Source organism: Loxodonta africana, chromosome 25, assembly GCF_030014295.1.
Source record: "Loxodonta africana isolate mLoxAfr1 chromosome 25, mLoxAfr1.hap2, whole genome shotgun sequence".
NCBI classification, from domain to species: domain Eukaryota; kingdom Metazoa; phylum Chordata; class Mammalia; order Proboscidea; family Elephantidae; genus Loxodonta; species Loxodonta africana.
The window spans coordinates 39,156,845-39,184,669 of record NC_087366.1 but is presented as its reverse complement, the minus strand read 5'-3'; the positions used below and the strand labels follow the sequence as shown (position 1 = coordinate 39,184,669).

General features: G+C 36.8%; 1 protein-coding gene across 1 annotated transcript in view; it reads right to left on the bottom strand.

Moving 5' to 3' along the window:
• The window catches only part of LOC100676989 (ryanodine receptor 2), a 362,795-nt gene that overhangs the window by 121,889 nt on the left and 213,081 nt on the right, over positions 1-27,825 (bottom strand). The window contains exons 51-59 of the mRNA XM_064276716.1: positions 23,220-23,280; positions 21,115-21,353; positions 19,239-19,320; positions 16,422-16,552; positions 11,986-12,306; positions 10,517-10,757; positions 9,721-9,808; positions 6,734-6,826; positions 739-909 (exon numbers count right to left, since the gene is read on the bottom strand). Coding sequence (XP_064132786.1) covers positions 739-909; positions 6,734-6,826; positions 9,721-9,808; positions 10,517-10,757; positions 11,986-12,306; positions 16,422-16,552; positions 19,239-19,320; positions 21,115-21,353; positions 23,220-23,280 — 1,427 coding nt within the window. The remainder of the gene's footprint in view (positions 1-738; positions 910-6,733; positions 6,827-9,720; positions 9,809-10,516; positions 10,758-11,985; positions 12,307-16,421; positions 16,553-19,238; positions 19,321-21,114; positions 21,354-23,219; positions 23,281-27,825) is intronic.

Sequence of the window (27,825 nt, the reverse complement as noted above, 5' to 3'; positions counted from 1 at the left end):
TTGATTTACTTCACTTAGCATTATACCCTTCAGGTCCATCTACATAATAAGTTTCTTGGGCTCATCATTGTTCTTTGTGGTTGTGTGGTATTCCACTGCATGCATGTACCATAATCTGCTTATCCATTCGTCTGCCGATGGACACTTCAGTTGTTTCCATTTATTTACTATTGTGAATAAAGCAGCAACAAACACAGGTGTGCATATGTCTGCTCATGTCATTATTTTTTAGGTTTCTAGGGTATATACCCAAGAGCGGGGCTGCTGTATCATAGGGTAGCTCTATGTCCAGTGTTCTGAGAACTTAAATCTTGATGCTTGCAAAGAAGAGCTGCTTATTTGAAAGTCAACACCTTATCTATTCCGCTGTCAGCACAGTGCTTTATGCTTCCAACACTGAAAAATCACCCTTCATACCATTGAATGTTATCGCTCATCACAAGTCTTATAAAGAGTTCATATGAAAGCCATTTTTTTCACTACCAGCGATTTGTTTGTGTCTTTGGTTTCATTCCAGAATATCCACTGGAGGTGATTAACATAACTTAGAAATAAAAATGGCCTCCAAAAAAATAGGCAGCCTTTGTATTTGAGTCCTAGAGCCTGTGCAGAAACACTGCTTAATAAAATATTTAATGCAAAGAAATATTGATATAGAGCACTGAGAGAAAGGAGTTCAAACTTCTTGGAGTCTGGAGGTTGAATGATCATTACCACTGGCCTGAAAAGGCAACTTACCAGACTAAATCGATTCTTGGCCAGAGCAATGAGCTCCTGGTCCCCAGGGGCACAGATGTTCAATCCAATGGGCAGCAGTCGCTTCAGAGCTGCTACGATCAGAGAGGTCTGCATAGAATACCGGTCTCCTTTACGTTTCATTTTCTTCCTTTCCTGATCAGAAACAGCTGCCTATGGAACAAACAGAAGGGTTGGGATCTGTGCCTGCTATTCTCAAACTCAGACCTTGCTACCTACGAAGATTAACCTGTCTGTGGCTCTGCCTCCCTCATTTTCTGCTGTTCCTCTCTCTCTCTTTTTTTTTTTAAATACCATACTGTTCTGAGAATAATTTTTCTTTCCGTCTTAGCATTTTAAGTCCTATTCTTAGATTCCCTAGTCATTACAATTCACTAATATCCGTTTCTGTGAGATGTTTAGAAGAAAAATGCACACTGTATTTTTAGGGTGGCAGATGGAAATATGAGAAATTTTATGTTTTATCATTTTTGATGCTTAAGAGAAAATTTCTAAGAATAAAGGTTTTATTTTGTATTGAGAAATGTCTGATATATATAATACCCTTATAAAATACATTCTCCGTTTATATAGTCTAAACAGTTGCCATGAGTTGGAATCAACTTGATGGCAATGGGTTTTTTGTTTGTTTGTTTTTGGTTTATAGTGTTGACTCCCCAGAGCATCAATCTCTCTGTAGTAAACTAAAAGTAACATATTAATCAGTGTTTCTTAAATATACACGATTATCTGGATAACACCCTTGTAACTGAGTAAGCCATGCTACTTCAGTTCTCTCTTTTCGATTTTATTAAGAATTATTCTGATTTTTTTTAGGGTCACCTCAAATCAGAGTGTCTAATTTCCACTGAGTAGCAAAGATTCCTCTAGCTATTCAGATGGCATGCTCGAATGTCAAAATGAAAACAGTTCTCCCATGTCTACTTCTTTGTGCTTAATTTTTTTGTAGAAATAATTTAAACTTGGAAACATTTCTAAGTTAATGACATAAAGCATTAAAATCGCTACTTTAAAAGTCTTGGGCTATTAGGAAAAGGAGAGGAGAATTTTAACATACAAACAATTTGTCCCCCCCCCCAAAAAAAAGGGCAGGAATATATCAGAACATGATGTTGAAAGATTTTTAGTACCTTGAAGGAAGTGGGACAATTGAGTCAACACACAGTAAATGTTAGCTTACTTATATCAAACCCATAATACTCTAAGCTGTAGCAATCAGAAGCACACTCATGTTCCAAAAAGATGTACTTATTCCATGGATCCCATTCTCAGTAAGTTTAGCAGAAAACACGGTAAAGAATTAATTCTTAAACTGATTAACCCTCCAAAAATAATGGATCAGTAGTTTTAAATGAAGTCCTTATTAAAAACAAAAATAACTACAATGATAGAAAGAATTAGTCAAATGATGATCACCCCACAAATGAAGCAAATTAGTATAAATTATGCAAACATACTGATACCCATTACTGATAATTTAGTTACAGCAAAACAACATGACCCAATGTATTTGAGTCTGGATTTCACTGTTTTGGAGTTTTCTTTGACTTTAACTTACAAATTTCTTTCAGTTTTATGGCTATGTGAGCAAAAGGAGTTTATACTAGGTTTGGCATTTATAAATATTTAAGTGACCTTATAATAAAAAATAACTTAAATCCACATTAATGGCAACTATAAGCTGCTGGTTTTTGAGAAACACTAGACAAATGAATTCCTACATATCCTCAAACAATAATCATGTTTTCTTTATCACAGGGAATCTGTAACTGGAAAGACAAGTCACAAAATGTTTGACCATTTGTGGGTGATCGAGTCTACAGGTAGTATGAAGAAATCTATAAGCAATAAGATACGCTGTGTACTCATAAGTTCGTTGCTTTGTTTGTCTTTATTGTCTATTTTCTGTCCCAAACCATGAGTCCCAATGGGGCAGTGACCAAACCTATTGCATTCCCTTCTGTATTTAGAACCAAGCACTGGGCCTAGCCCAGGGGAGCTGCTCAGTAATTTAAACAGAACTGCTAAAGCTATCAAATTGCCATTAAATTTGATTTTCAATCTACCCCCTAACATTTGAATCAGATATGAATATGCAGTATCATTTTTGTTACTACAATAATATTAGTTAAAACACACTGAGTGCCTATAATCTGTGAGGTACTGTACATACACTGTTTTGATTGTTAGAACCATTCATCAAGGTAACTAACGTTACCAACATTTTGCTGATATGCAAAGTGAGGTTAAGAAACCAGTTAGAGCAATCGTAGTCATAAAGCGGCAGAGTTGGCACTCTAAGTCTGTGCGCCTTTAAAAGACATATTCTTTCCTAGATCACATCATGAGCAGGAAGCACATTTTGAATTTGTTTTATTTACCACATGTACCCTTGTTGAGAATTTACAAAGAATTTTCTAATAGCGCTACACCACAATAAAAATAAAAAAAAAATAGTCTACCAAAAAACTATCTGCTTAAGTTTTTAAATCAAGTTAAGATTTAAAACTTCAGCAATGCTAGCCATATAATAAAACAAAACAAAACAAAAAAAACTGTTGCCATTGAGTTGATTCCAACTCACAGTGACCCTATAGGACAGAGCAGAACTGCCCCATAGAGTTTCAAAGAAGCACCTGGTGGATTCGAACTGCTGACCTTTTGGTTAGCAGCTGTAGTGCTTAACCACTACACGGTACAACTTTATATATTTTGTATCACTGCAACAGTGAGTCAGTAAAAGCAACAGTAAAATAAAACACATAAAGAAGGCCTAGGTTAATGGCCAAATTCCAAACTTCCTAAATCAAAATTGAAATTTAATTTGTTTCATTTATCTACACTACCCTGGTGGTGTAGATAAATGAAACAAATTAAATTTCAATTTTGATTTAGGAAGTTTGGAATTTGGCCATTAACCTAGTGGTGTAGTGGTTAAGTGCTAGGGCTGCTAACCAAAAGGTCGGCAGCTGGAATCCACCAGGCGCTCCTTGGAAACTCTTTGGGGCAGTTCTACTCTGTCCTATGAGGTCACTATGAGTTGGAATCGACTTGATGGCAACGGGTTTGGTTTTTGTTTTTTTTATGCACCAAGTGCAGAGCCTTGGTGGTACAGTCGTTAAAGCGATTGGCTGCTAACCAAAAGGTTGGCAGTTTGAATCTACCAGCTTCAAACTTTAATAGTTCTACTCTTTCCTAAGAGGTCACTATGAGCTCGAATTAACGTAACGGGTTGTTTTTTTTTGGTATGCACCAAGTACTACAGTGAGATTTACGGTTACCAAGTGAAGAAAATATATCCCTTGCTTTTGAGGAAGGTATGTTGTTGTTGTTGTTAGGGGCTGTTAAGTCAGTTTCAACTCATAGCTACCCTATGCACAACAGAACGAAACACTGCCCAGTCCTGCACCATCCTTGTATTTGAGAAAGGTATAGTCTAAAAGAAGTCCCAGATAGGCTGTAGTACAGGTGGCCTAGTACCCCACTATGAGTAACCAAGGGCTGAGAGAGTCATGTAAGAGGCAGCCAGGGGAGAAGGAGTTCACTGAAGAGAAAGTGCTGCACACGCCATGCTGTATGTAGGTCCAAAAAACCAAATCCATTGCTATTAAGTCAATTCCAACTCATAGCAACGCTATAGGATAAAAGTAAAATTGCCCCATAGAGTTTCCAAGGCTGGAATCTTTAGGAAAGCAAACTGCCACATCTTTCTCCTGCACAGCTAGCTGCTGGTGGAATTGAGTTGCTGACCTTTGGGTTAGCAAACTAGTGCTTAACAAGTGCACCACTAGGGCTCATATACAAATTCAAAAATGTGAGTAAAGGTACACTAATACCCACTTGAGATGTGTATATTCTGCTATAGTCACCCCACTGTTATTCATGTCCCAAAAAAGGCTCATCAGTGGTTTCCACATTTGGTCACTGTCCTAACATTATGCCAGTTTTGCAGGCACTGACTTATCTGTGGAAACCCTGGTGGCGTAATGGTTAAGAGCTACACCTGTTAACCAAAAGGTCAGCAGTTTGAATCCACCAGGCGCTCCTTTGAAACTCTATGGGGCAGTTCTACTCTGTCCTATAGGGTCACTATGAGTTGGAATCCACTCAACAGCAACAAGTTTGATTTGGTTTTGGACCTCTCTGCGCCTCTGGGCTATATATATTTTGCTTGAAATCAAAATTAAGTTCCATGTCCCAGCTTGCTATGTTATAAACTGATCTGCTAGCCTTGGTCATCTATTTTCTCTTCTCTTCTAATTTAGGAGATGGTACTGTACAACGAGTGATTATCCTATGCTTGGTGGCTAAAGACTGACGTGTGAAAATGATTCCTTGAGTCTCTGTTCGCACGCATATTTGGTCTAAATCTCTGTTCAAAAGGAGTTACTTTTTCCTTCAGGAATCTGTGGTGCGTGATCCATCTGCTGTTGCGCTGCCCTCAGGCAAACAGTTTGAGATTTGTTACGGGAGTCCCTAAAGCCTTCTGCGCCTCTGTTCTCAGGATTACAGGGGAGACACCTCTGTGTCCATTCCAGCTCCACATATCATGCCCACAGTCATCCTATTGCTATCCGTTCTTGGCACTACAGCTGAACAGCACAGCTTGTGGAGGTAAGTATCACTCAGTTCCTAACTATATTCCACTTTGGGTCCTTGGCAACACGAAGGAGAGAAAAGTCATCATCTCCCATGTATGTTTCCAGAGCATAGTCACATGTAGTAACAGGCTCTATCAGCTGGACAAGTGTAGGTCATGCAAAATTTGACCTGGCACTTGCTTCTAGTTTATGTTTTGTAGTGTCAAATACATGACGTATAAAAATCTAAATGGGATATGGCCTGTCAAGCAATACTATTTACTACATTGGTGCCAATGAAGCAGGTCATGGGTTTCAGTGCAGTAGATATACCCCTCACAGTAACTCTCTTCCCATAATTTACTTGGTTGCTAGAAACTTATCTCCTTGGCCAGAGTACTCTGGTTTTTTGTTTTTTTGCATCTTTGGAAATTTGGCAGCATACCTGTGTTATGGAATGAATTGTGTCCCTCAAGAAGATATACTGAAGTCCTAACCCACAGTACGTGTGAATGTGACCTTGTTTGGAAAAACGATCTTTGAATATGTTATCAGTTTACATGAGGTTATAGAGGAGTAAGGTGGGCCCTGATCCAATCTGAGTGGTGTCCTTATACAAGAGGGCAAAAGAGACAGAGGGAAGATGGCCACGTGAAGACGAAGGGAGAGTGATGCTGCAGCTGTAAGCCAAGGAATGGTGGGGGCTACCAGAAGCTGGGAGAGGCAAGAAGGAATCTTCCCCTAGAGTCTTCTGAAAGAATATCTGCCCTGCCTGCTGACGTGCTGAATTCAGACTACCAGTTTCCAGAACTGTAAGGTAAATTTCTGTTCTTATAAGCCACCCATTTTGTGGTATTCTTGTTATGGCAGCCCTAGGAAACTAATATACTGCCTCATGTGATGTATTTCTTTGATCTAATCTGGTGGTAATTCAAAAGATAAAGGGATAAATTTTGAAGTGCTTATTTAGAAAAGAAGCTTCTCCTTCTCCTACACTCTAAGTGAGACCAAAAACAAAAAATAAGGAGGCATACTTCCTACCTCATGTGTGAGAACCTGGTAGTTATCTACATGGTATTTAAATATTGAAGCTAACTATTTTGAGGTCTAAACATCTGACATATGTAAGTATACATATATTCACTCTTGATGAATTTATAGCATTGAGTAGTTACATATATATGTATAATACATGTATATATAATATAATATACATACATTATACTGGCCGGCAATTTTGTGAATGTGTGTGTGTGTATGTATGGGTAATAAGTAAATAAATAATGTTACCAAATGTATCAGATTCCAGTTATAAACATCCAAAAATTCTAAAAAGTCAACCAATAAAAGTTCGATTCAGACATTTTCCAGAACAGTGAAACAGATTATAGTAATACCTTTGACATCTTTGACTTGGTGTCAGTAATAAGGAAAGACATATTGTTGATTTCATTCTGTACCACGAAGTTCTGCTCTTCTCTTTTGAAATTCTGAGAAGTTGCAAAGGAAATTTAAGTTAAAACCATTGAGATAGGAAGTCCATAAAGGCAAACCAGAGCCACAATGAGATACCACTTCACATACACTAGGATGGCTATTATCAAAAAAGCAGAAAATAACTAGTGTTGGCGAAAATGTGGAGAAATTGGAACCCTTATTGACTGCTGGTGGGAATGTAAAATGGTGCAGCAACTGTGGAAAACATTTCGGCAGATCCTCAAAAGTTTAAACATAGAATACCATATGACCCAGCGATTCTACTCTTAGGAATATACCCAAGAGACTTGAAAAAGCGGGGACTCAAACAAATAACTTTTATGCCAATGTTCACTGCGATGCTAATTACAACAGTCAAAGGTGGAAACAAGCTCAGAATCCATCACAGGTGATGGGATAACAAAATGTGGTACAGCCATACAATGGAATATTTTTCTGTCATAAAGAGAAATGAAATCCTGTTACATGGTACCATGTGAACGAACCTGGAAAACATCACACTGAGTGAAGTAAGTCTGACACTAAAGAACAAATATTGTATAATCCCACTTATAGGAAATATCTGGAACAGGTAAATCCACTGAGACAAAAGATAATTAGTGGTTACCAGGGGGTGTGGGGAGGGGAATGGGGAGTTAAAATTTTAAATTAAAAATACTATGTATTTTAAAAACTGGATTAAAGGAAAGCAATAAAGAAAATTTTCATCCCCCCCAAAAAAAAGTCCATATAGTTAGAGGCTACACAGGAGAACCTCAAAGTTTCCACAACTGTAAGTATTAAGTTGATATATAATACTCGTTGACTCCCTAATGAGGGCACTTGACTAGGGCAACAAATCTGGAAACTAGATATGAATGCATACGTTTCAAAGATGGGAAAATTGAGGCTTAGAAAATTTTAGTAAGAAGGCCACATGTCAACAAAGGAGTAGAATGAGTATTCAAACTGTCTAAAAAGCATACACTGCCTCCTGGGATACACAAAGACTTCCCAAGAACACGTACAACTATGATGTGACTTTCTATTCAGTCAGTTATTTTATCTTCTTTTTAAAATACCATGATGTTATTTCATTCACTTTTAATTTAGGAACATAAAGACAATGGCAAAGTCGAGTGATTGTGCGGCAGTAATAGAGAATGTAAACACGAAACGAAAGCAGAGATAATCACAGAGCATCAAAAGGCTGGGTAAAAATCTAATTGTATGCCTTCCTTTTTTGGAAGAGCAACACCAGATACAGTGACGCCATAGTAAACGTCTAAATCTTAATTACCGATGAGTAATAAAAAGTTTTGCAGGAAAGACAGTGGACATATTTGTATTAACCCTCAACTTTCATTCTGTGCATATTAACATGCTAATTTCACTATTAATAATCACATGGCTGCTCACAGAGTTTCATCTTTGAATATTTGGAGAAGTATGCAGCCCATATTAAGAGATTTGTGTTGCAAACAGACCCATGGAATTCAAAAACACATGCTCACATTTTTTTTGCTCTTTGATGGTATCATTAGATAGTCATCTAAAACCAACTGATTATTATAGATACTCCTGTTTCAAATTTTGTATTGAATATAAATTTAAAGAAGCTTATTGATATTTCAGTGATTAATGAAGTTAAAGAAGATTCTCAGTTCTTAAAAAAAAAATGGAGTTTTTAGCTTTCTTAATTGAAAGTTTCCTGTGTTCCTCCTATTTGTCTATTGGGCATGCTAGGTGGTGTAACCTAACAGAAAATAAAACGTAAGAAAACCAAAGTCTGGCTTTGTTCTTTGGCAGCTCAAGATGGATTGATTTCCTCTTGGATTTCAAACATTCCTTCAGAAGTACCCTGAATGAACTAATGCAGCCCCCTAGCATGAGTTAAACAGGATAGGAAATCATATCCTTTACCTGAGTCAAGCTTTTTACCTAGAACATAAGGAATCTAAAATAATTTTCTATGACATCACAGATAATGAACACCAATGTGCAAATACAAAATTGCATGTTAAAAAGGCTATTATTTCATATATTCATTGTGTGTGATGATATATTTTATGTATATTTTTATATACATTTTGATAATAAATTTGAAATACCCCCAGATGCAGGTAACCGATAATATTTATTACCCTAAATAATATGGAAACTGCCTTTCAAAAAAATATTACATTTTCAAAGTAATTTGATTTGCAAAACCGTCTTATGAATTAAATCAGGAAGATACCTTAGAGGATGAAATTGCAGCCTGAAGTTTTTATTTATACTTTCTCAGAGTTGCCATTTACAAAGTGCCATAGAATTGACATTGATACAAAAATTCTACGCTTTTGAAATAATTTGGGGTGATACTAAATATTCACTTAACATTATAGTTCTAGTTATCTGAAATAACTGATAGAATATTATGAACTTCTTCTGAGTCCCAACTATTTTAAATTTAAGGGAGAAAACATATCTTTACAAGTAAAATAAGAGTGCCCTGTTATGAAAAACCACAAGTCTAAGTCAGCAGTTCTCAGACTGGACCCTAACTGTTCCTGGGGTTATACAGTAAAACGCTAAGATACAGGAAATGCCAGAGGATAAAAGTAGCACATTTCTATGTGATGTCAATATTACTCTAAGATTTATAGGAGACATTTAAAAATGAACATGGTGGCTATTAAAATCCTTATTTTTAAAAAAATAAATCTTAAACTAAAAAAAATTAAAGGTTGTATTGCCCAAAGCTCCCTAGGGAAAGCTATTTCTTATCCTCAACTGTTAGAAATACCTAGCAGACAGTTTGAGAAACACTACCGAAAGTATTTACCTATAGGATTGAAAAATTGACTAAAATGTAAAAATCCTTTATCAAACAGTAGGCACCGTCTGCTAACACTTTCATACTTACATGGGATTTTGACCAGTAGATAAACACTTCGGCCACCATACGGAAGAGTTCCTCTGCTTCCGGGTTAGGCTCTTTTAGCCACTTTGCCCTGGACCATATAAGAAATAAATGGGTTTCTCAGTTATGCTTTCAGGGTAAATTAAAAAAAGAGATAAATTCTCCCCCAAAGTTAAATTTTAAACCAAGTAACTAAGGATGCACAGAGAGCTCATAAGGGTTTCAGTGTACAGTTGTTATATTAAAAAGAATTCAACATTGTAACTGTCAAACTGTTCACAGACTGCTTCAGAATGAGATTTCTGGTTTTAATTTTAAGATGCTTAGTGGTAATTAACTTCTCTACAGACATTTAATTTTGTTATAATCATGAGGGCACTGGTGGTTCAGAGGTACAATTTTCACCTTCCATACAAGAGATCTGGGTCCGATTCCTGACCAATACAACTCATGCTTAGCGCATGGCCATCATCCATCTATCAGTGGAGGCTTACAGGTTACTGTTATGCTAAACAGGTTTTGGCAGCGCTTCCAGACTAAGACTAGGAAGAAAGGCCTGGCAACCTACTTTGGAAAATCAGCCAACAAAAACCCATAGATCACAACAGTCCAATCCTGTTGTGCATGGAGTAGCCAAGAGTCAGGGGTTGATTTGATGGCAGCTAACAACAACGTCGTGTCATAATCATGACCAAGATCATCGCTAAACATTTAAAGAATGAAACAACTCAAGAGGGACATATGAAGCAAGCCAGTTTATGTCTAAATTGTGGATATTAATCACTTTTGAGCATTATACCTGTTGTAGTCCACGAATCTAATCAGGAGAGGGTAGAAGGCATACAGGTCTCTGGCCAGCGTGGTGAACTCATCTAGAATGAGGAGTTCCGCCTCCGACATATCGCCTCTGGCCTCGGCTTTCATATGATCTTCCTCGGATACCACTAAGGCTGCCTTTTTCTTGAGTTTCTCCATTAATGGCAAGAAGTGAGTTTTCAAGAGCTGAGGTTTCACTTTGTTTATAATAGGCTGGGAAAACACTGTTTGAAGACAGACATTAATATTCTGTTCTGCATAAACATTCATTAAAATGAGGATAGATTGTAATTACGACTGTACCACAACTAAAGCCTCTCTCTCCTCTAGAGCATGGATTCTTTAAGGGTAGAGCCCACGCCCTAGTCATTTTTGTATCTCCAAAACCTAACTGCATCGCTGTACCCAAATATAAATAGTGAATTGAATTCAATGTCCTTCTGTTTTTAAAAAGGGTTGGAAAATCAATTATTTTCACACAAAGAAGTAAATTTCCAAAAATGGAAAAGTTTCCCTAGGCCTTTCTTTAGAAGAGCTACACAGACCACTGAATAACTATATAAGGACCTACGTACAGTTGGAGAATGTTCATCTGACTTTAACCATGCCCATCCTTGGCTCAACAGGAGAGCCAGATTACACATAACACTGTAGTTTTAGTTAATAATGATTGCAGTTATTAAGTTACAGTTCTAAACTTGATTAGGTCATTTCTGAAAGAAGCTTTTCTCCTAAAAGTAACATACAGCCATGGTAGAGATATATGAAAGAGACAAATTAAAATCCACCATAATCGCCCCACCCAATTAGTAAGGCCAGGTACTGTATTTCTTTGCAGTTTTTTATCAATAGGTAAACTCACAAACATATATATATTATATACGCATCATTCTGTATTCAGTTTTAAATTTTTTCTTTTCACCCTCCTTGATATTATGAGGACCTTCCAATTCATAAAACATTTTTGAAACTGCAATGCTTCAAGATGTCATAATATTCTGGTATATGGATGTATATAACCTACTGAATGATTCTCCAGCTGCTGAGAGTTTAGATTGCTTCCAATTTTTCAATATAAATAGTGCAGTGACAGATATTTTTAAATGTAAATATTACCCTGCACCTTTTGATTCTTCTCTTGTAAGACAGACTGCTAAAAGTGGGCTGTTTAAAAATCCAGTTTTATTTCTGTCTCTATCTAATGAAATTATTTGTTGTTATCACTATGTTTATTGATTAATCTTACAGAAATAAAATAGAAAGTTTACTTAAAGAAGTAAGTTACCTAATGTCTGATTATACCTACATTTTTCAAAGAAGTAGCCTGAGAGAAGTACTATTTTTGAAGCACGGAAGAAACTACTGATAAAGACTATGATAGTAAAATTCTAGTCTCCTTGTTTCAAGTCTTTTTGATAATAATAAAGTGTTCTCCTTCTTTCCGTTGCTCACCTGCTAACCTCTTCATCCAGGCCCCTTCGTCAATTCCCAAGTTATTATATATAATTTTCAATATATTTCCAAGAAGTGTGTTCATGTGCTCTGAGTTCAGAGCAGTGCAGCACATTTCAGCCCTTTCCGGATTGTTCTCAGGTCCGTGCTCCCACCAACGAGACATGTAGCTGCAAAGCATGGGCAGTATAACTTCCATTACATGTGGCATTTGTGTGTAGCGAATGCCAGACTCGGCTAATTCCACAATCTCGTCCATGAGTTTCTCCAAAGACGGTATGTTAGGACAAACATCTTCCACGTTAGATGGCAAATTGAGAGCTGGAGAAATACACGTAAAAATGAATTATGTTCAACGAAAAATTGATACGACATGGCAGACTTCCACTGTTTGCAACAGGAGAGCAACAATTACATTTTGGGCTTCAAAGCTCAGCTGTACCTGAGCTGTCTTCAGTTGGCTCCTTCTCCCATTTTTCATGCCAGCTATTTCCAACCTTCACTGTTTCCTCAATATCCTACCCTACCACCACTACCTTAAAGTCAGCAAAGGAGGACATCAATACCACTTTCTTCAGCTTCCTGCTCTCCTGCCTATATACTTTCTATGTCTGACCCCAGTTTCACCTTTGTTCCTCATTTTTAGAGGAAGGCGTTCTGAAGTCCCTATGCAGGGTTCACCTGTGATCCCGATGCTGTGCCCTGCTTCGTGTCAGGGGCTCTACTCAGCCCGGCATTGTCAGCCTCTCCCCCTCTAAAGCGTCTCCCAGAAGCCTACCCATCATCAGCGGTTGCCATTCAGTTGGTTCCAAATCATGGCGGCCCACGTGTGTCAGAATAGAACTGTGCTCCAGGGGGTTTTCAAGAGCCGATTTTTCAGAAGCAGATTGCCAGGTCTTTCTTTTGAGGTGCCTCTGGGTAGACTCAAACCTCCAAGCTTTTGGTCAGCAGTGAGGCTGTTAACCATTTGTGCGACGAAGGAACTCCCTCAGCAACCTATACACTGATCGAACCTCTCCTAGATTGTTTTTCCAGGTACCCTTTAACCCATGGTAATGTAGGCTTCTGCTTTCCTCCACTCAGTTTGTTCTTTCACACTCCTTATCTTATTTGGCTGCACAGGGGCATTTCACATCACTGACCAAGTTCCCTTTTCCTAAAATGCCCCTCTTACTTAACTTCTAGGCATGCAGTCTTTCTTGGTTCTCCTCTGAATTTTGTCAGTCTCCTTTGCTGACTCTTCTCCTTGCTGAACTTTTAAATATTGCTTTTCTCCAGGGATCTGTATTTAACTCCCTTCTGTTTTTGGCTTACATGTTTACCGAGGCAAGTCCTAAGGACTTCTGTTATAAGCCAATAACTCTCAAAGCCATATTTCCTAAAATTTTGTGGTCTAATACGGATATCTCAAAAGCAACTAAAACACAGCATATCTAAATTTGAACTTTATCTTTCCACTCCAGCCTACTTCTTGAGCATGTACTATCTTGGTGAAGACAACATTATCCACTTGGTCACCCAAGCTAGAAATCTGGGAGAAATTCCAGGCTGTGATGCTCCCTCACCTCCCATGTGAGATGATTCTACCTCTGTTATCTCTCTTAACCACTTCACCACATGCTCCATCCAAGGGGCCTTGCTTCAATCATATCTCTTCTGAATTAAGACAATATATATTTTTTTCTGATTGGCGATTCACACCTATTCATTTACTTATTGCTGTTATGTAGCTTTTTTAAAAATGTTTAAATCCAATAACAGGTTCCTCTTTGCCAACAGGGAAGTACTCACTCCTCGCCCGATGTACTCCCTCACGCTTTCTCTCGTCTGACCTTTCACCATTTTCTCCCCTGGAAGCTATCTCTAGCCACCACGTCCAAGTGTTTGCAGTTTTCCTTGATGTACCATAGTTGCAGCCTTCTTAATTTTAAGACAGGAATTCCTCGGTGCTGTACATGGTTAGCATGCTCTGCTGTGAACCAAAAGGTGGGAAGTTCGAGTCCACCCAGACATGCCTCAGAAAAAGGCCTGGTCATCTACTTTTGAAAAATCGTTCATTGAAATCCTACAGATCACAGTTCTATTCTGGCACACGTGGGGTCACCATGAGTGGAAGTCAACAGCAACTGGTTAATTTCAAGATTTGTACCAACTCTGGGAAGCCTCTCCAGGTGTCCCAGCTAAAACTTTTTTTTTTTTTTTGTGGTCCTTTTTTTATTCTTAATTCTATTAAATTTATTGGTCAATTTCTTTCTCTCTACGCAACTGAAAATTCCCTGATGAGAATAATCAAGTGTTGTTTATCTTTGTATCGTATCTCCTCTACATACCACATTACACACCACTAACACATATTTGTTGAATGCTTGCCTAGAAAATGAATAAATGAGAATCATTACGTTGCATTTCTTTACTTTGTTATGCAAACAACATGTTATAGAAGCATAGCAGGTAAATTATCTGCTTTGTGTATTTCTTTATCCCTAAAAAAATAACAAATCTGCTTCATTTTTGATTCATAGCAAAAATATTAACCAGTCAAAAAGTCTTAATATGAGAAATCTTTTAATGTTTACACAGATGATTACTAATTCGAACTCAAGCATGTTTTGTTAACTACTTTATAAATATATTCTGAACATTATATAGAAGAATACCACTAAGAAATATTTAACATATTTTTCTTCAACTTCATCTGTTATATGAAACTTGTTGTTATGTGCAGTTGAGTGGATGCTGACTCATAGTGACCCTGTAGGACAGAGTAGAACTGCCCCCACAGGATTTCCTAGGCTATACTCCTTACGGGTCGCTATGAGTCGGAATCGACTCGACAGCACTGGGTGTTTTTGGTTTTTGTTAATCCTTACAGGAGCAGACTGCCATCTTTCACCCATGGAGTGGCTAGTGAGTTTGAACCAACGACCTTTTGGTTAGCAGGCAAGTGCTTAACCACTCTGCCACCAGGGCTTCATATCTGAAAATTACACCAGGGCTCCATATCTGAAACTTACAAGTATAAAATAGGCAAATTACATAATCATTATTTAAGTCTTTAGAAGATTCTTTGTTTGACACAATTCTATACTATAGAATTAGTATAACTAGCAGCTCCCAAACAGAAATGATTTACAAAGAGAAACAAAACATTCACAGAGTTATGCATTTGTGAACAGCAAATATTCCTTGCTCAAGTTCGGAAAACTCTTTCGGGCTATTCGAAGCCAACTAAAATACAATATACTTTATCATACTTAAAGGAAACCAAACTAAAAATTACATGGGAGGGTGCTGTGTAACATTCAGGCTCTAAGAACTGCACTTTGATTGCTTTAAAGAGTTTGGAAGTAAAGTAGGTTTCTACTTTATTAAGTATTCGTTTATCCAACTCAGTACAAAATCTAGTTGATAATTCTAATAGCTTCTGAAAGGTCAATCATTGAAATTGTGAGAAAGGGCTCTAAAAGTGTTTTTCAACTGGGACAGTTAGAAAAAAAAAAAGGCCTATCTATCTAGCAAATAAGTAGATTTTCCCAAATGAAAAGCAACATAATAGATGAGTAGATAGGTAAATAGGTAGGGAGGCAGGAAGGTAGGTAGGCAAGTAGGTAGGTAGGTAGATAGATGATAGATAGATAGATAGATAGATAGATAGATAGATAGATAGATAGATAGATAGATAGATAGATAGATAGATAGATAGATAGATAGACAGATAGACAGGTAGGTAGATAGATTAGATAGATAGACAGATAGATAGATAGACAGGTAGGTAGATAGATTAGATAGATAGACAGATGACAGATAGATGACAGACAGGTAAATAGATATAGACAGATAGACAGCTAGCTAGTTGGATAGATAGAGACCTAGTGTGCATATAGACACAAAATCTTAGGAAAACACATACTAGGAGCTAGGACCAGGTACAAATTACAGTTGTTGACTGTGTCTTACATTTATAAATTTTAATTTTTTAAAAGATTAAAATTGTACCAAACTATTAGAAAAAGTCACATGAAATAAAATCTTCCTAGTAGAGTAGATATATCTGGTCAACAAAGAAAAATGAAGAGTATGAATGAATAAATGCAATTAACAATAATGCTGTGCTGACTAGTTACACGAGACAACTGAATTGGAAATCAGATTGATCTTTTCTGTACCCACTGAATATTGTGTGCTGTTCTTGGGAGTGTTAATTTTTCTGTGGCTCATTATTTTAGAAGAAATTAAGCAAATTTTTCTTCAGAAATATTAGGGGACTGGTATACAGCATTCCACAAAAATAAAACAACGAATAATAGCACTAAAGAACAAATAGCACTGGAGGTAGTAAAATGAAACGGCCCACTAAGAATCACTGTAGGGAAAGACAAGAAATGCCATTACATTTTAGCTCCATCTCTCCAATACTGCACATGCTTCTGTGTTACCTGCTCTCTCTCGTGAAGACTTGGTGTTGTAGATAGAGTAAACATTATGTTTGTCAAGATGGGTTTCCAAAAATGCTACCGGAAAGGCACCAGCAAAGGCAGCCAGACATTCTCCTAATGCAGAACGTTGCCTGGAAGTGGGAAATATTTATTTTTTAAGTTTTCTATGTTAATAACCAAAGAAGTTATATTAAAATTGGCAGTTTTTATCTAAAAGAGGAACAATAATATTGCTACTAATAAAATTAACCCTCAAAATGATCCCAAATTTCAAAACTAAAAATACACAGGCAAGGGGGTATCAGCAACAAGAGAGGGGAAGATTCAGACTTTCAGATATTAAATTATGTTACAAAACAACAATAATGCAAGCAATGCGGTACTGACCAAATGATTAAAAACATAAAATTATAGAACACAATAGAAATTCTAGAAACATAACCTGGTAGATATATTAATTTAGTATATGGCAAAGATTTTATTTTTTTAAATCAGTAGATGAGAGAAATATCTAATAAGTGATTATTTTACAAATGGTGGGTGATGAAAAATATTGATTTTAAATCCTATATTATACCGAAAAAGAAATATAGAATTCAGATGCACATCTAGTAATTCCCTTCTTTTTTTCAGCCATGATCATTTCATTCATTCTCTACTTTCCTCAAACTTCTCACATCTCCTTTCTCAACCATCACTTGGATGACGACGCACATGATGTCATTGAAAAGAGAAGCTATTAGACACAATCTATCTGCATCTGATTTCTCTGTTGCATGGAGAAAAGTTCAGAGTTTACAAAGTTGGTTTTTAAAAGATACACTCCTGACTACCTTAAAGTCCAGCCTGTGTTATTCTTTATATCGTTTGCATATCCATAGGACAAGTTATACCCTTCTGGTTCCCAAGAGCTACAGCTACTAACCAAAAGGTCGGCAGTTTGAATCCACCAGGTGCTCCTTGGAAACCCTATGGGGCACTTCTACTCTGTCCTACAGGGTCAATACGAGCCAGAATCAACTTGACAGCAGTGGGTTAGGTTAGGTTAGGATCACCTTTATCAGTTTACCTCTTTTATTTATACTGCCCTCAACAGATATAAGCTCTATGAGATTAGAGATTTACCTTGTTCACTTCTGTATCCCCAGCAGCCGCTATTTAATAAATATTTATTGAATGAACAAAGGGACTAAAAAGTTAAATCTAAACCATTGACAGCATGAAAAACAGGAGAAAAATATCTGAAATTTCATCTGATAAAAGCGTAAAGTTTTTAAACCACAAAATTAAGTGGGTAAACATTCATGAAATGATTAATAAATGTGAGTATATAAAAACTCAAACTTTATGAGTCAGAAAATACTACACGCATATAATGTTTTTACATGGGCACTATAAAGACTTAAAATATGCATAAAAACTGGAGAAATAACAGGCAAGAAGGGAGTAGTTTTTTTTTAAATAAATCGTTTATTACAAGACAGTGAGATAACACATAAATAGAAAAATAGACAAAGGATGAAAAGAGACAAGTCACTAAAAAAAAAGAAAAATGGCCAAGGAAACATGAAAATAGATTAACCAATAGAGAAATGCACCTAAAAATAAAAATGAGTTCCCATTTTTAGCTATGACATCTGTAAATAAAGAAAAGAATCAGAAATGAGAATAAATGAAGATTCTCTGGTAAAACTTCCAAATTTCTAAAAAGGTAGTTAGAAATGTCTTATAATCCTTTAATATGTGCATACCCTTTAGCCTAGAATTCCAAATTCTGAGATTATAACTAGAGCAAATAAGCATAAACATACAAGGAAATTTATGAACAAGGATTTAGCACTGTTTATGTTAGTGAAATAGAGAAAACAAGCTAATTGTCCAAAAATAAGGTGATGTTTGAATAAATTATAATACTTCCTTAGTGTAAAATGTTTTATAAATCATGTTAAAATATAGTCAAGATAAAAAAGCAGGTAAAAATTTTAAAATATTCAGAGTGAACCCAATAATCCTTTTCCACTGATGTATTTTTCTATTTCTACACAAATGTCACACCCTTTTAATTATTGTAGGTTTATAAATTTTAATATCTGGTAAGCCAAATGAGTGCCCTTTCCTTACTCTTTCTTCCTTCAACATTTTATTGGCTAGTCTCACGGGCTTATTCCTTGCAATGACCTTTCAAATTATTTTGTCAAGTGCATTAAAATACAACTTTATCTTTGTAGTTTTATTAAAATTATAGATTAATTTGGAAGAGCATTCACATTTATTGAATATGAAGTCTTTCCATCAGAACGTCTTTTTATTTAGTCAAGCCTTTCTAGAAAATGTCCTCCTTTTCTTCTCTCCTCCAATTTTTTACTCCAGGTGCAAAGGGTCTCTTAATTTTAAATTCAATGATGACATCTTAATTTGCATGTCCACATCATTTGACACTGTTAATCAGTCCCTCTTTGAAACCTGAGAACATGAAAAAATACAACTGGCTTCGGTGATAACTGTCTATGTTTGTACATCCTTGGTATTTTGGACTGAAAAATGAAGGAAACTATACTAGCTGATTCATAAGACTTATAAATAGTGTAAGCTTAAACTTTTTATTAAGTATGGCATTTACCATTATTGCTTGACTTTTTCTGCATAACTCGATTGTCCTGTATTACATCAATTCTTATTTAGCCAAAAGATTGCCTAATTACTCCAGAGGAATTCGGTAGGTCAACTGGATTTAGTTTCCAACTAAGGAAAAAGTTATAAAATGAAGACTCCTGATGTAAATATTTATAAGACTTGGAACAGCTTTTTAAATCTTACCTCTCCACATAGATGCTCTTGCTGGTTCCCAAAGCGTATAAGCTAGTCAGGATTCTGTAACAGGAGACCTGCACGTCTTCCACTGAGGAAAAAGACAGTCTCGCTTAAATAAATAACACTTCTTATTTATACATTGACCCAAGAAAGTTTATAACAGGATTCTAGATTAAAGACATACTAACATTTTAACTCATGAAAAAAGACAAACAAGAACAAACAGATATGTAAAATGAAATATAAACACTTCTTCTCAAATGAAATTCTTCTCTTTAAGGAGTGTAAAACCTTAAGAATATCCTGTGATTATTCAGACATTTTCAGAAACAATTTCTTTGTAATTTTTCTCTACATATAAGAATAAAAGATTTCTTCCAAGAATAAAACTAAACACAAGACTGGGGGGAAAGATAGTTTTTGACTCCCTGTCCAAAGGTATGTAAGGACTGTATCTTTAATCCTCGAACACAAATAAGAGCATTAGAGGATGTAGCGTGTTAGTTATTTCTCAAATGGTCTGACAGTCTAAGGATATTATTCTAATTACATAATTCACTCTGGCAGTTTTTGAAGCTAGAAAAACAAAACCTTAGAAATTATCTATTATCAGCAAAGGCACATTTAGATTTCTAATTCCAACTCTGTTATCATATCTTGGAGGAGAAACCAACAGATGAAGGGAGAAATAATCCTTGCCTTCCAGGACTGTTCTCCTGTACACAATGTGCTGTGAGCAATGCTCCTATTGGTTAAATTAAATTTATTGCAACTAGTAGTTGGGACATCCACTGAATACTGCAGTTATTTTTATACAGAGCTGCCTGTCACCTGGGAGCTGACGACATGAGAGTCTGCAGTGAAGACCAGGCGTCTGCTCAACAAGGGCTCATATCAATTTTCATGTTCATATCAGCAGGAAGGGAGGACAGGTCATGTGATTTTTTTTTCTCCATGTAATCTCGGGCATTTTGTAGATATTTATAACAACTATAAAATTCCAGTCCCTCCTGATAAAATGTCCAAAGTGTGTGAGATGAAGTCTTGCCATCTCGTTCTAATGTGCATTCTGGCTGTACTATTATCAGGAGGGGCCAGTCCCTGGAGAAGGACATCACGCTTGGCAGAGCAGAGGGTAAGCAACAAAGAGGAAGACCCTCAACAAGATGGACTGATACAGTGGCTGCAACAATGGGCTCAAGCATAACAATGATTGTGAGGACGGCGCAGGACTGGGCAATGTTCAGTTTTGTTGTACATAGGGTCGCTCTGAGTTAGAACCAACTCGACTGCACCTAACAACAACAACATAATTCCAACCAAGAACAGCTGATTAAATCCCCCATGAGAATACAATGAAAACAGTAAACAGAAGATATTTGCATCATCCTAGTAGACCAATTATTTAGACCCAGGCTTGCTCTCAATAGCCTTCATAGTCAGTTATACTATAGTACAGCATGGTATGGTATGGTATAGTATAGTCATAGTATAGCTTGTGCAAACAATCTGCATTGACTTAGAAGTTACTTGAAAACATTTCAAGTTGCATTTATATGATCAGACTGCATTAGAAAGTTTACATGAAAAAAGATAAAGAAATGGCAAAAGATGAAAATAGAGTAAAATAAGATTCGAAAAAAGAGTAAAAACTGCAATTAGTATTTCAACAATGCGTAAGTTATTTTGTATACCTTAGCGGTCCCCTCTGTGAACTCATGGAATTCAATAATCTTTTATCTCTATAATAGCTTCTATAACTATAATTTTTTGCAAAAAAGCTTTGTAATGTATAAGCATTGTTTGAATAACTCAGGTGTGGCTTTTACAATTTCTAATTATACTACATAGGAAATGAATGTTATATAATAGATTTACGTACATATTAGATCTTCTCCGAACTGATGCTGGCCAATATGTTCAAATAACGATGAGAGCATTGGCAGCAGTGCCACCGTGGTATAGTTGATAATCTGAGTGACACCTCTGGGTTGGTTTCGGGTGTGTGTGAACTGGCCCTGCTTAAGGTTTTCCATCGTCTTCTCCAGGTCCTCAGCTGCATTGTCCAGAAATGCTCGAAGGGCACTTTTAACACTCTCCAGGCCAGTCTTCATCACAGTCCTAGGACATAAATGGGAGAAGAGTTATACCATCCTACAAATAAAAAACATCTTTCTACTTTATGTGTGTTTCTCAATTACAGCATCCACCTAGTCACCTAAATATTTTTTATGGTGGTGAAAATACACACAACCTTTGCCAGTTCAACAATTCCCACATGTACAATTCAGTTACGCTGATAACATTCTTCACATTGTGCAACCTTTATCACGGTCCTTTTCCAAATTATTCTACTACCATTAACATAAACTCAGTGCCCCCTAAACAAAAACTCCCCTTTTCCCCCACCATCCCACCTCTGGTAACCACTAATAACCTTTGCTTTCTATGTATTTATTTAACATAAGTGAGGTCATACAGAGTCATCAAGTATTCGTCCTTTTGCAACCAGCCTATTTTGCTCAACCTAATGTTTTCTACGTTTATCCATACTGTGGCATGGATCAGGGTTTTATTTCTTTTTATGGTTGAGTAATAGTCCATTGTATGCCACATCTGGTTTATCCAACCGTCTGTGGATGGATTAACTAAATTTTTACATTAGCCTAAAATATTTGCTTTCTAACTACACTTGAGGCTGCAGCAATATTATTCTGGAACAGCACAGACTTTTCCAAATGACTTCATAGTCAACTTATTTAAAACCTCAGAGCAAACTGTAGTGCTAATGCTTCATGTTTTCCATCAGTGGACTCAAATTTTGAGAATAGTTAATAACCAACAGAACACACCTTCTGAGCCAGTTAATACCAAATCCAACAAGACTAGAATGCTTCCTGAGGCAAAGGGTATGAAAGAAACATTAAATGCCAGTTAAACAAAGTCATCATATAACATAGATATTTTACACTTTAAGGGGTAGCAATCAAGTCTGATCTAAATAAGCCTCTAAAGGCTGAACTTTATACAGAAATGATACCCTAATGTTACTCTAGCAGGAGATGAAGATGTATAATGGTGTCTCTTTTCTTCATTTACTATAGGAAGCATCTCAAATAAAATTATAAACACAAGAATAGAAAATCAAAGAGTATCATGAAATATTCTTTGTAGGAGACATTTAGGAACTTTTATTTAGATTTACCCTGCACGTTGTATGCATTAAGTGTATGGCTTAAAAGCTGAATCAATCACACTAAGTAAACTGATTTTGTAGTAGGTCAACATGTTGGATCTATGGTCATTTTGATAGTATGGCAACGTGGAAAGTTCACAGCCTCGGGAATTAGTCTACTTCCATGCTTACTGTGTAATCTTAAACTCCACTTTACTCATCTGTGAAATAGGAATAAAACCCTCATGTTTCCTATAAAGTTAAATGATATTACAAATGTGGAGCCAGTACTGTGACTGGAAGCTAATAAGACCCCACAGTCATCAGTTTCCCATTTTTCCCTCACATGATAATTCAACCCTAGTTGTGCTCCTAGCTGCTGCAGAAATTACTTGAAATTTCAGTAGCAATCTACATTAAAAAAAAAAAAAAACAGTGCCATGGAGTCAATTCCCACTCATAGCAACCCTGCAGGATGGAGTAGATCTGACCCACAGCATTTCTAAGGCTATGATCTTTTTGGAAGCAAACTGCCTCATCTTCCTCCTTCAAAACAGCTGGTGGGTTTGAACTGCCAACCTTTCCGTTAGTAGCCACGTGCTTAACCACTGAGCCACCAGGGCTCCTTTATATATCATCAGAAAAATAATAAGCTGCCATTTTATTAATAACTTACAAAAGATGTTTTTTTCACCTACACTGAAGTCTTTATTACACTTCCAAAGAATAAAAGCGAGACATTAGGTTCTTCTTAACACTCTTATGTATCAAGACTATATTCATTGGCTTAGAGAAAACTGTAACCACGTTACCTTGCATCCAAAGTCTGACCCAAAATATGAAGACAGTTGACAATTGATGTTGCATCATTTCCTAGAGAAAAAACAACATGCTCTGTGAATATCCCTCGGAATTTCTCAATGTTTTTTTTAATTAATACTTGTGTTCAAGAAAAATTGGTCAACGTCAAAACTCAGTAACAACTCACTTAAAAGATTTTAATAATCGAGTTTAAAATCATGCGGTTTTTCTGCTCAAAAGTGGTTATGCAGATGTAAGTAGAAAAGCAATAAAGCATGTCTCATCAAATAGCTGACACACTCAAGCATTAAAAAGCACTGCCAGGCTAACAGAGTTCTAACTGAATTCTCCAAATATATTCCCCCCCCCACACCAGCTCATCTTATTTTTAGAACATATTGTATGCAAACTTTTTAAGTCAACTCATATCCTTTAAGAAATATGGTGGGCTAAAAATCTAATGAACTAAATTCCATTTTAATTATTCCAGTGGCTCTGCTTTTTTATTGCATTCAACTAAGATAAATTAATTTGCCTGAATGTCGTTGGTCTTTGGCTAAAAACAGAAGCATCAAACTAAAAAGATGCAAAAAAGCATCAGAGGCTGAAGAAGGTCAATAGTACTCTCATGAAAGACTAGAAAAGGGGCCAAATTCTTGAAAGTAAGATGAAATTCACTCAGTTTTGATTGGCATTTTTTATCAGGAGTTAGCTCACATGATACAAGTACGACATATATTTTTGTCTGTCATAGGGATATAGTAAAGCAAATAAAATGATGAATACACAGTAACGTACTGACAGTAAAAGTTGGTATCATCACCTTCTCAAGCTATACTTTGCTACGTATATAGTCATCTCCTGGGCGATGAGGTTGACAACTCCTATTGGGTAGGTTTTTATGACATTTGAATATGCTTCATTTTTTATATACACAATTTTTTTTAAGTATCATAAAGTAAGTAAATTAAATATGCACAGAAATTAATGACTGCCTTAGAACATGGGCAGGACAGGTCAGTGCTACGGTACAGATAATGACAAAATAAGGTATTACTGGGAAAATGTTCCATTTGTCTTATTCTTCAAATCTCAGAAAGTCTGATAATAATGATGGCAAAAACTGCAGAAAGGCAAAACGTGTTACTTCCCTGTCAATAAGCCCGGTCCTAGGGCTTTTACTGCAGCCTCTAGAAGTATTATCCATTTAATTATTCAGTTACTCAACAAATAAGCATTAAATATTAGGCACTCTCAAAGATTCAGTAATAAACAAGATAACGTCCTGGTGATACTTGCACTCTAATGGGGGACACAGATCATGAACTTTTAAACAAAAATAAAATATATAATATCAAGGAGCCCTCACGGCACAGGGGTTAAGCGCTCTACTGCTAACCAAAAGGTAAGTGGTTCCAACCTACCAGCTGCTCCAGGGAGAAAAGACCTAGCAATCTGCTCCTGTAAACACTACAGCCCAGGAAACCCTATGGGGCAGTTCTACTCTTCTATATAGAGTCACCATGAGTCGGAATTGACTCGATGGCACACAACAACAATACGATATCAGGTCATAAAAAAAAAAAAAAAGGCAGAGAATAAGGGTTAACATAACTAGGTGGGTAATGGCGGTGTCAGGAGGGTAATGGCAGTGTCAGGAGGGTAATGGGGGTGCCAGAAGGCTCCCGGAGGAGGTGGCACTTGAGCAAAGATTGGAATGAAAGGAAGGAACAAACCAGGCAAATATCTGGGAGAAGAGCCCAAGCAGAGGGAGCAGCAAGCACAAGTGGTCAGAGGCAGAAGCGAACTTGGTGTTCCAGGCAAGGAAGTCAAAGAGCCCAAGCTCGTCAGGTTAAGGGGAAAAAAGTTGGATCTGAGGTGGAGAGACAGGTAGAGACCAGGTTCTAGAGTCTTCCAAACAGAGTAAGAATTTTGGATTTTTTGTTTGTTTATTCAACAGGAAGAAGCCAGAGGGGTTTGAGCAGGATGGTGGTATGATTGGATTTATATTTGAAAAGGATTAATCACTTCACATCGTGTTAGACTCTGGCAGGGGAAGAGTGGGAGAAGGAAGCTACTGCAGGGGTCCAGAATCAGCTGATGGGTGATGGTGATTTCAGCTTAGGATGTTGGCAGCGAATAACTTAAAGAAATATTTTAAAGGCTGAGACAAAAGGACTTGCTTACGGGCTGAGTATGACGCGACAGAGAAAGAAAGGAGTCAAGGATAACTCCAATTGTTTTCCCGGGAGTTGGGTGGCGGGTGGTACCATTTCATATGTGGAGGAAACACAAAGGAGGCACAGGCTGTGGGGAGGGTGGGAGAGGTAAGGACCAGGGGTTGAGCTTCGGACATGGTAAGTGTGATGGGTTCTACTGCACATTTGAGGAGAGATGTGGAATACAAAGTTGATATAAAAATCTGGATTTCAGGGGAAAGAGAGTGGGAGGTATAATTTTAGACATCATTGAACACATAATTTTAAAAATCAAGAGCTTGAAAGAAATCACCCAGAGTGAGTAGAAATACAGGTGAGAAAAGGCTCCAGGGCCTCCAGTGTTTGAAGGCATAAAAAATAAAGAGGATCCAGCTCAGAAAACAAGAAGAAGAAGGCTTGTGAGGAATAGGGGACCCTACAATGTGTATGAATCTTATGCAACTCTTACTCGGCACCCAGAGTTGCTGGTCCCTCAATGTCGCCCTAAAACTCACAACGCTTTTTCTGTCCCTTTCCCATCCCATGGACTGTCTCTTATGGTAGATTATCAGTGTTGGCACTCTGTGCTGAGCCAACTCATACCCTTTTCCAAATGGGTCGCCAGGGATATTTTCAACATCCATTCACAGTAGCCTGTGAGGTTGGGCTTTTGATTCGCTTTGTTCCCTGATGTAACCCAGCACCTAGAAGAGTGTCTGACCTACAGCAGGAACTTCAGGAAACATTTGTGGACTGACTGTGGGATGGGAAGAGGAGGAGGAAGCAGCCCCAGTGACCAGGCAAGTTCTGTGGATCAAAATCAAAATGTACATTGTGAATATGAAATTTCTGTAACTGTTGAAGTAACAAACTGTAAGCTCCATGAACCCACACGTCTCAGTGTGCCCATGTAAAAAAAAAAAAAAAAAGGATGGAAAATGAAGTTTAAGGAATGCAAAATTTACTGATTGAATCTACAACATCTTAATTTGCAGGCCAAGCCAAAGCATCGATTCCATTAGCACATTCAAGAAGCCTAAAATTATGGTTAGTCTTAAAGAAATAAAGCATGCAGTGAGCAAGGCTTTTCAATACAATAAGTATAATCCAAATACTGTCCTTCTTTAGGCTACATTAGATCACCATAATCAGAAACATCAATCTTGCTATTAATAAGTATAAAAAAGGCCACTGACAGTGTAGTCAGAGGTAAAATGTTTAGGGGATGATTAGCTTTTCTTTACTTTCATTGCTCAACTGCTCTGAATAGTCTGAAAACCACATCAGCTCACCCCATTTCAAGGTACACACTAGTTCCTTCGTCTTCAGATGGACCTCTCAACACCTTAAAACACGTAAATGCTTAAGAAACATCAATTTGACTCTAAGGTTGTATGTGTGTGTGTGTGTATGCACAAAAGGTATGCTATTTAAATCACAGCTCATAGTTGATTCTAAGAATGAAAGAACACTGAGTTTTTTTTTTTAATTGTAACTGAACTCATAAAAATCTAAATAATAACATAAGCACAGTTGAAATAAAGCTGCTTTAGTGAGAAATATCTTGTTTTGCGGCTTTGAACGTAAGGTTTCCACAATTCTAGAACTTTCAAAGATGCCTCAAATTTGACATACCAGGTACCACTTCTTGAGATCTGATACACTGAGGATTCTCAGACTGCTACTGGAAGCAGCAATGGCAGCCGTTCTTGACTTCTCTAGCATGGCTCTTGCTTGAAACAATGTCTAATTATATATTTTCTTTGAAGAAATGATTAATCTTAGAACAATCCTTATTAATAATGTAAAATAAAGTAAAATAATGCTAAAAGATCTCATTTTGTGGCAAAATTGTAAAGGGATAGAAACTGAAACATGAAAATGACTTTGCTACTTTGGAAGACTGTGATACTGAAAATAGTAAAATTATTTGGTTCCCTAATTTGGTGAGAAGTTTCAGTTAAAGTGATAACACATTTTGGATAATTCCTTTTTCTATTTCTTTGTCCCAAAGTCAAGAAATTCTCCATAATGCTATGAGTAAATGAAAGAAATCCCTGTATCACTTTACTCTTATCTTCTGACATTATTTTCATTATAGATGTCTGATTCTGAAATTTCTGAACCTGTCTATAAGAAATAGGATATGTTTTTACATAGTATAAAAACACAAGTTAAATCCTGGAACCTTGCCTTGGGTATTGTCACCTGACTACAGAATTTTTAAATTAGAGAAGGACATTAAGGCTCTGTAGTCATGAATAATAATGATCAGCAAAGCGCAGCAGATTGTGTGTGACTGAACCAATAAATTCTCAACTTAATGGGACATTCAATTCTTAGATATGCACTATCCTCAAAGGAGCCCTGGTGGCACAGTGGTTCAAGTGCTCAGGTGCTAACCAAAAGGTCTGTGGTT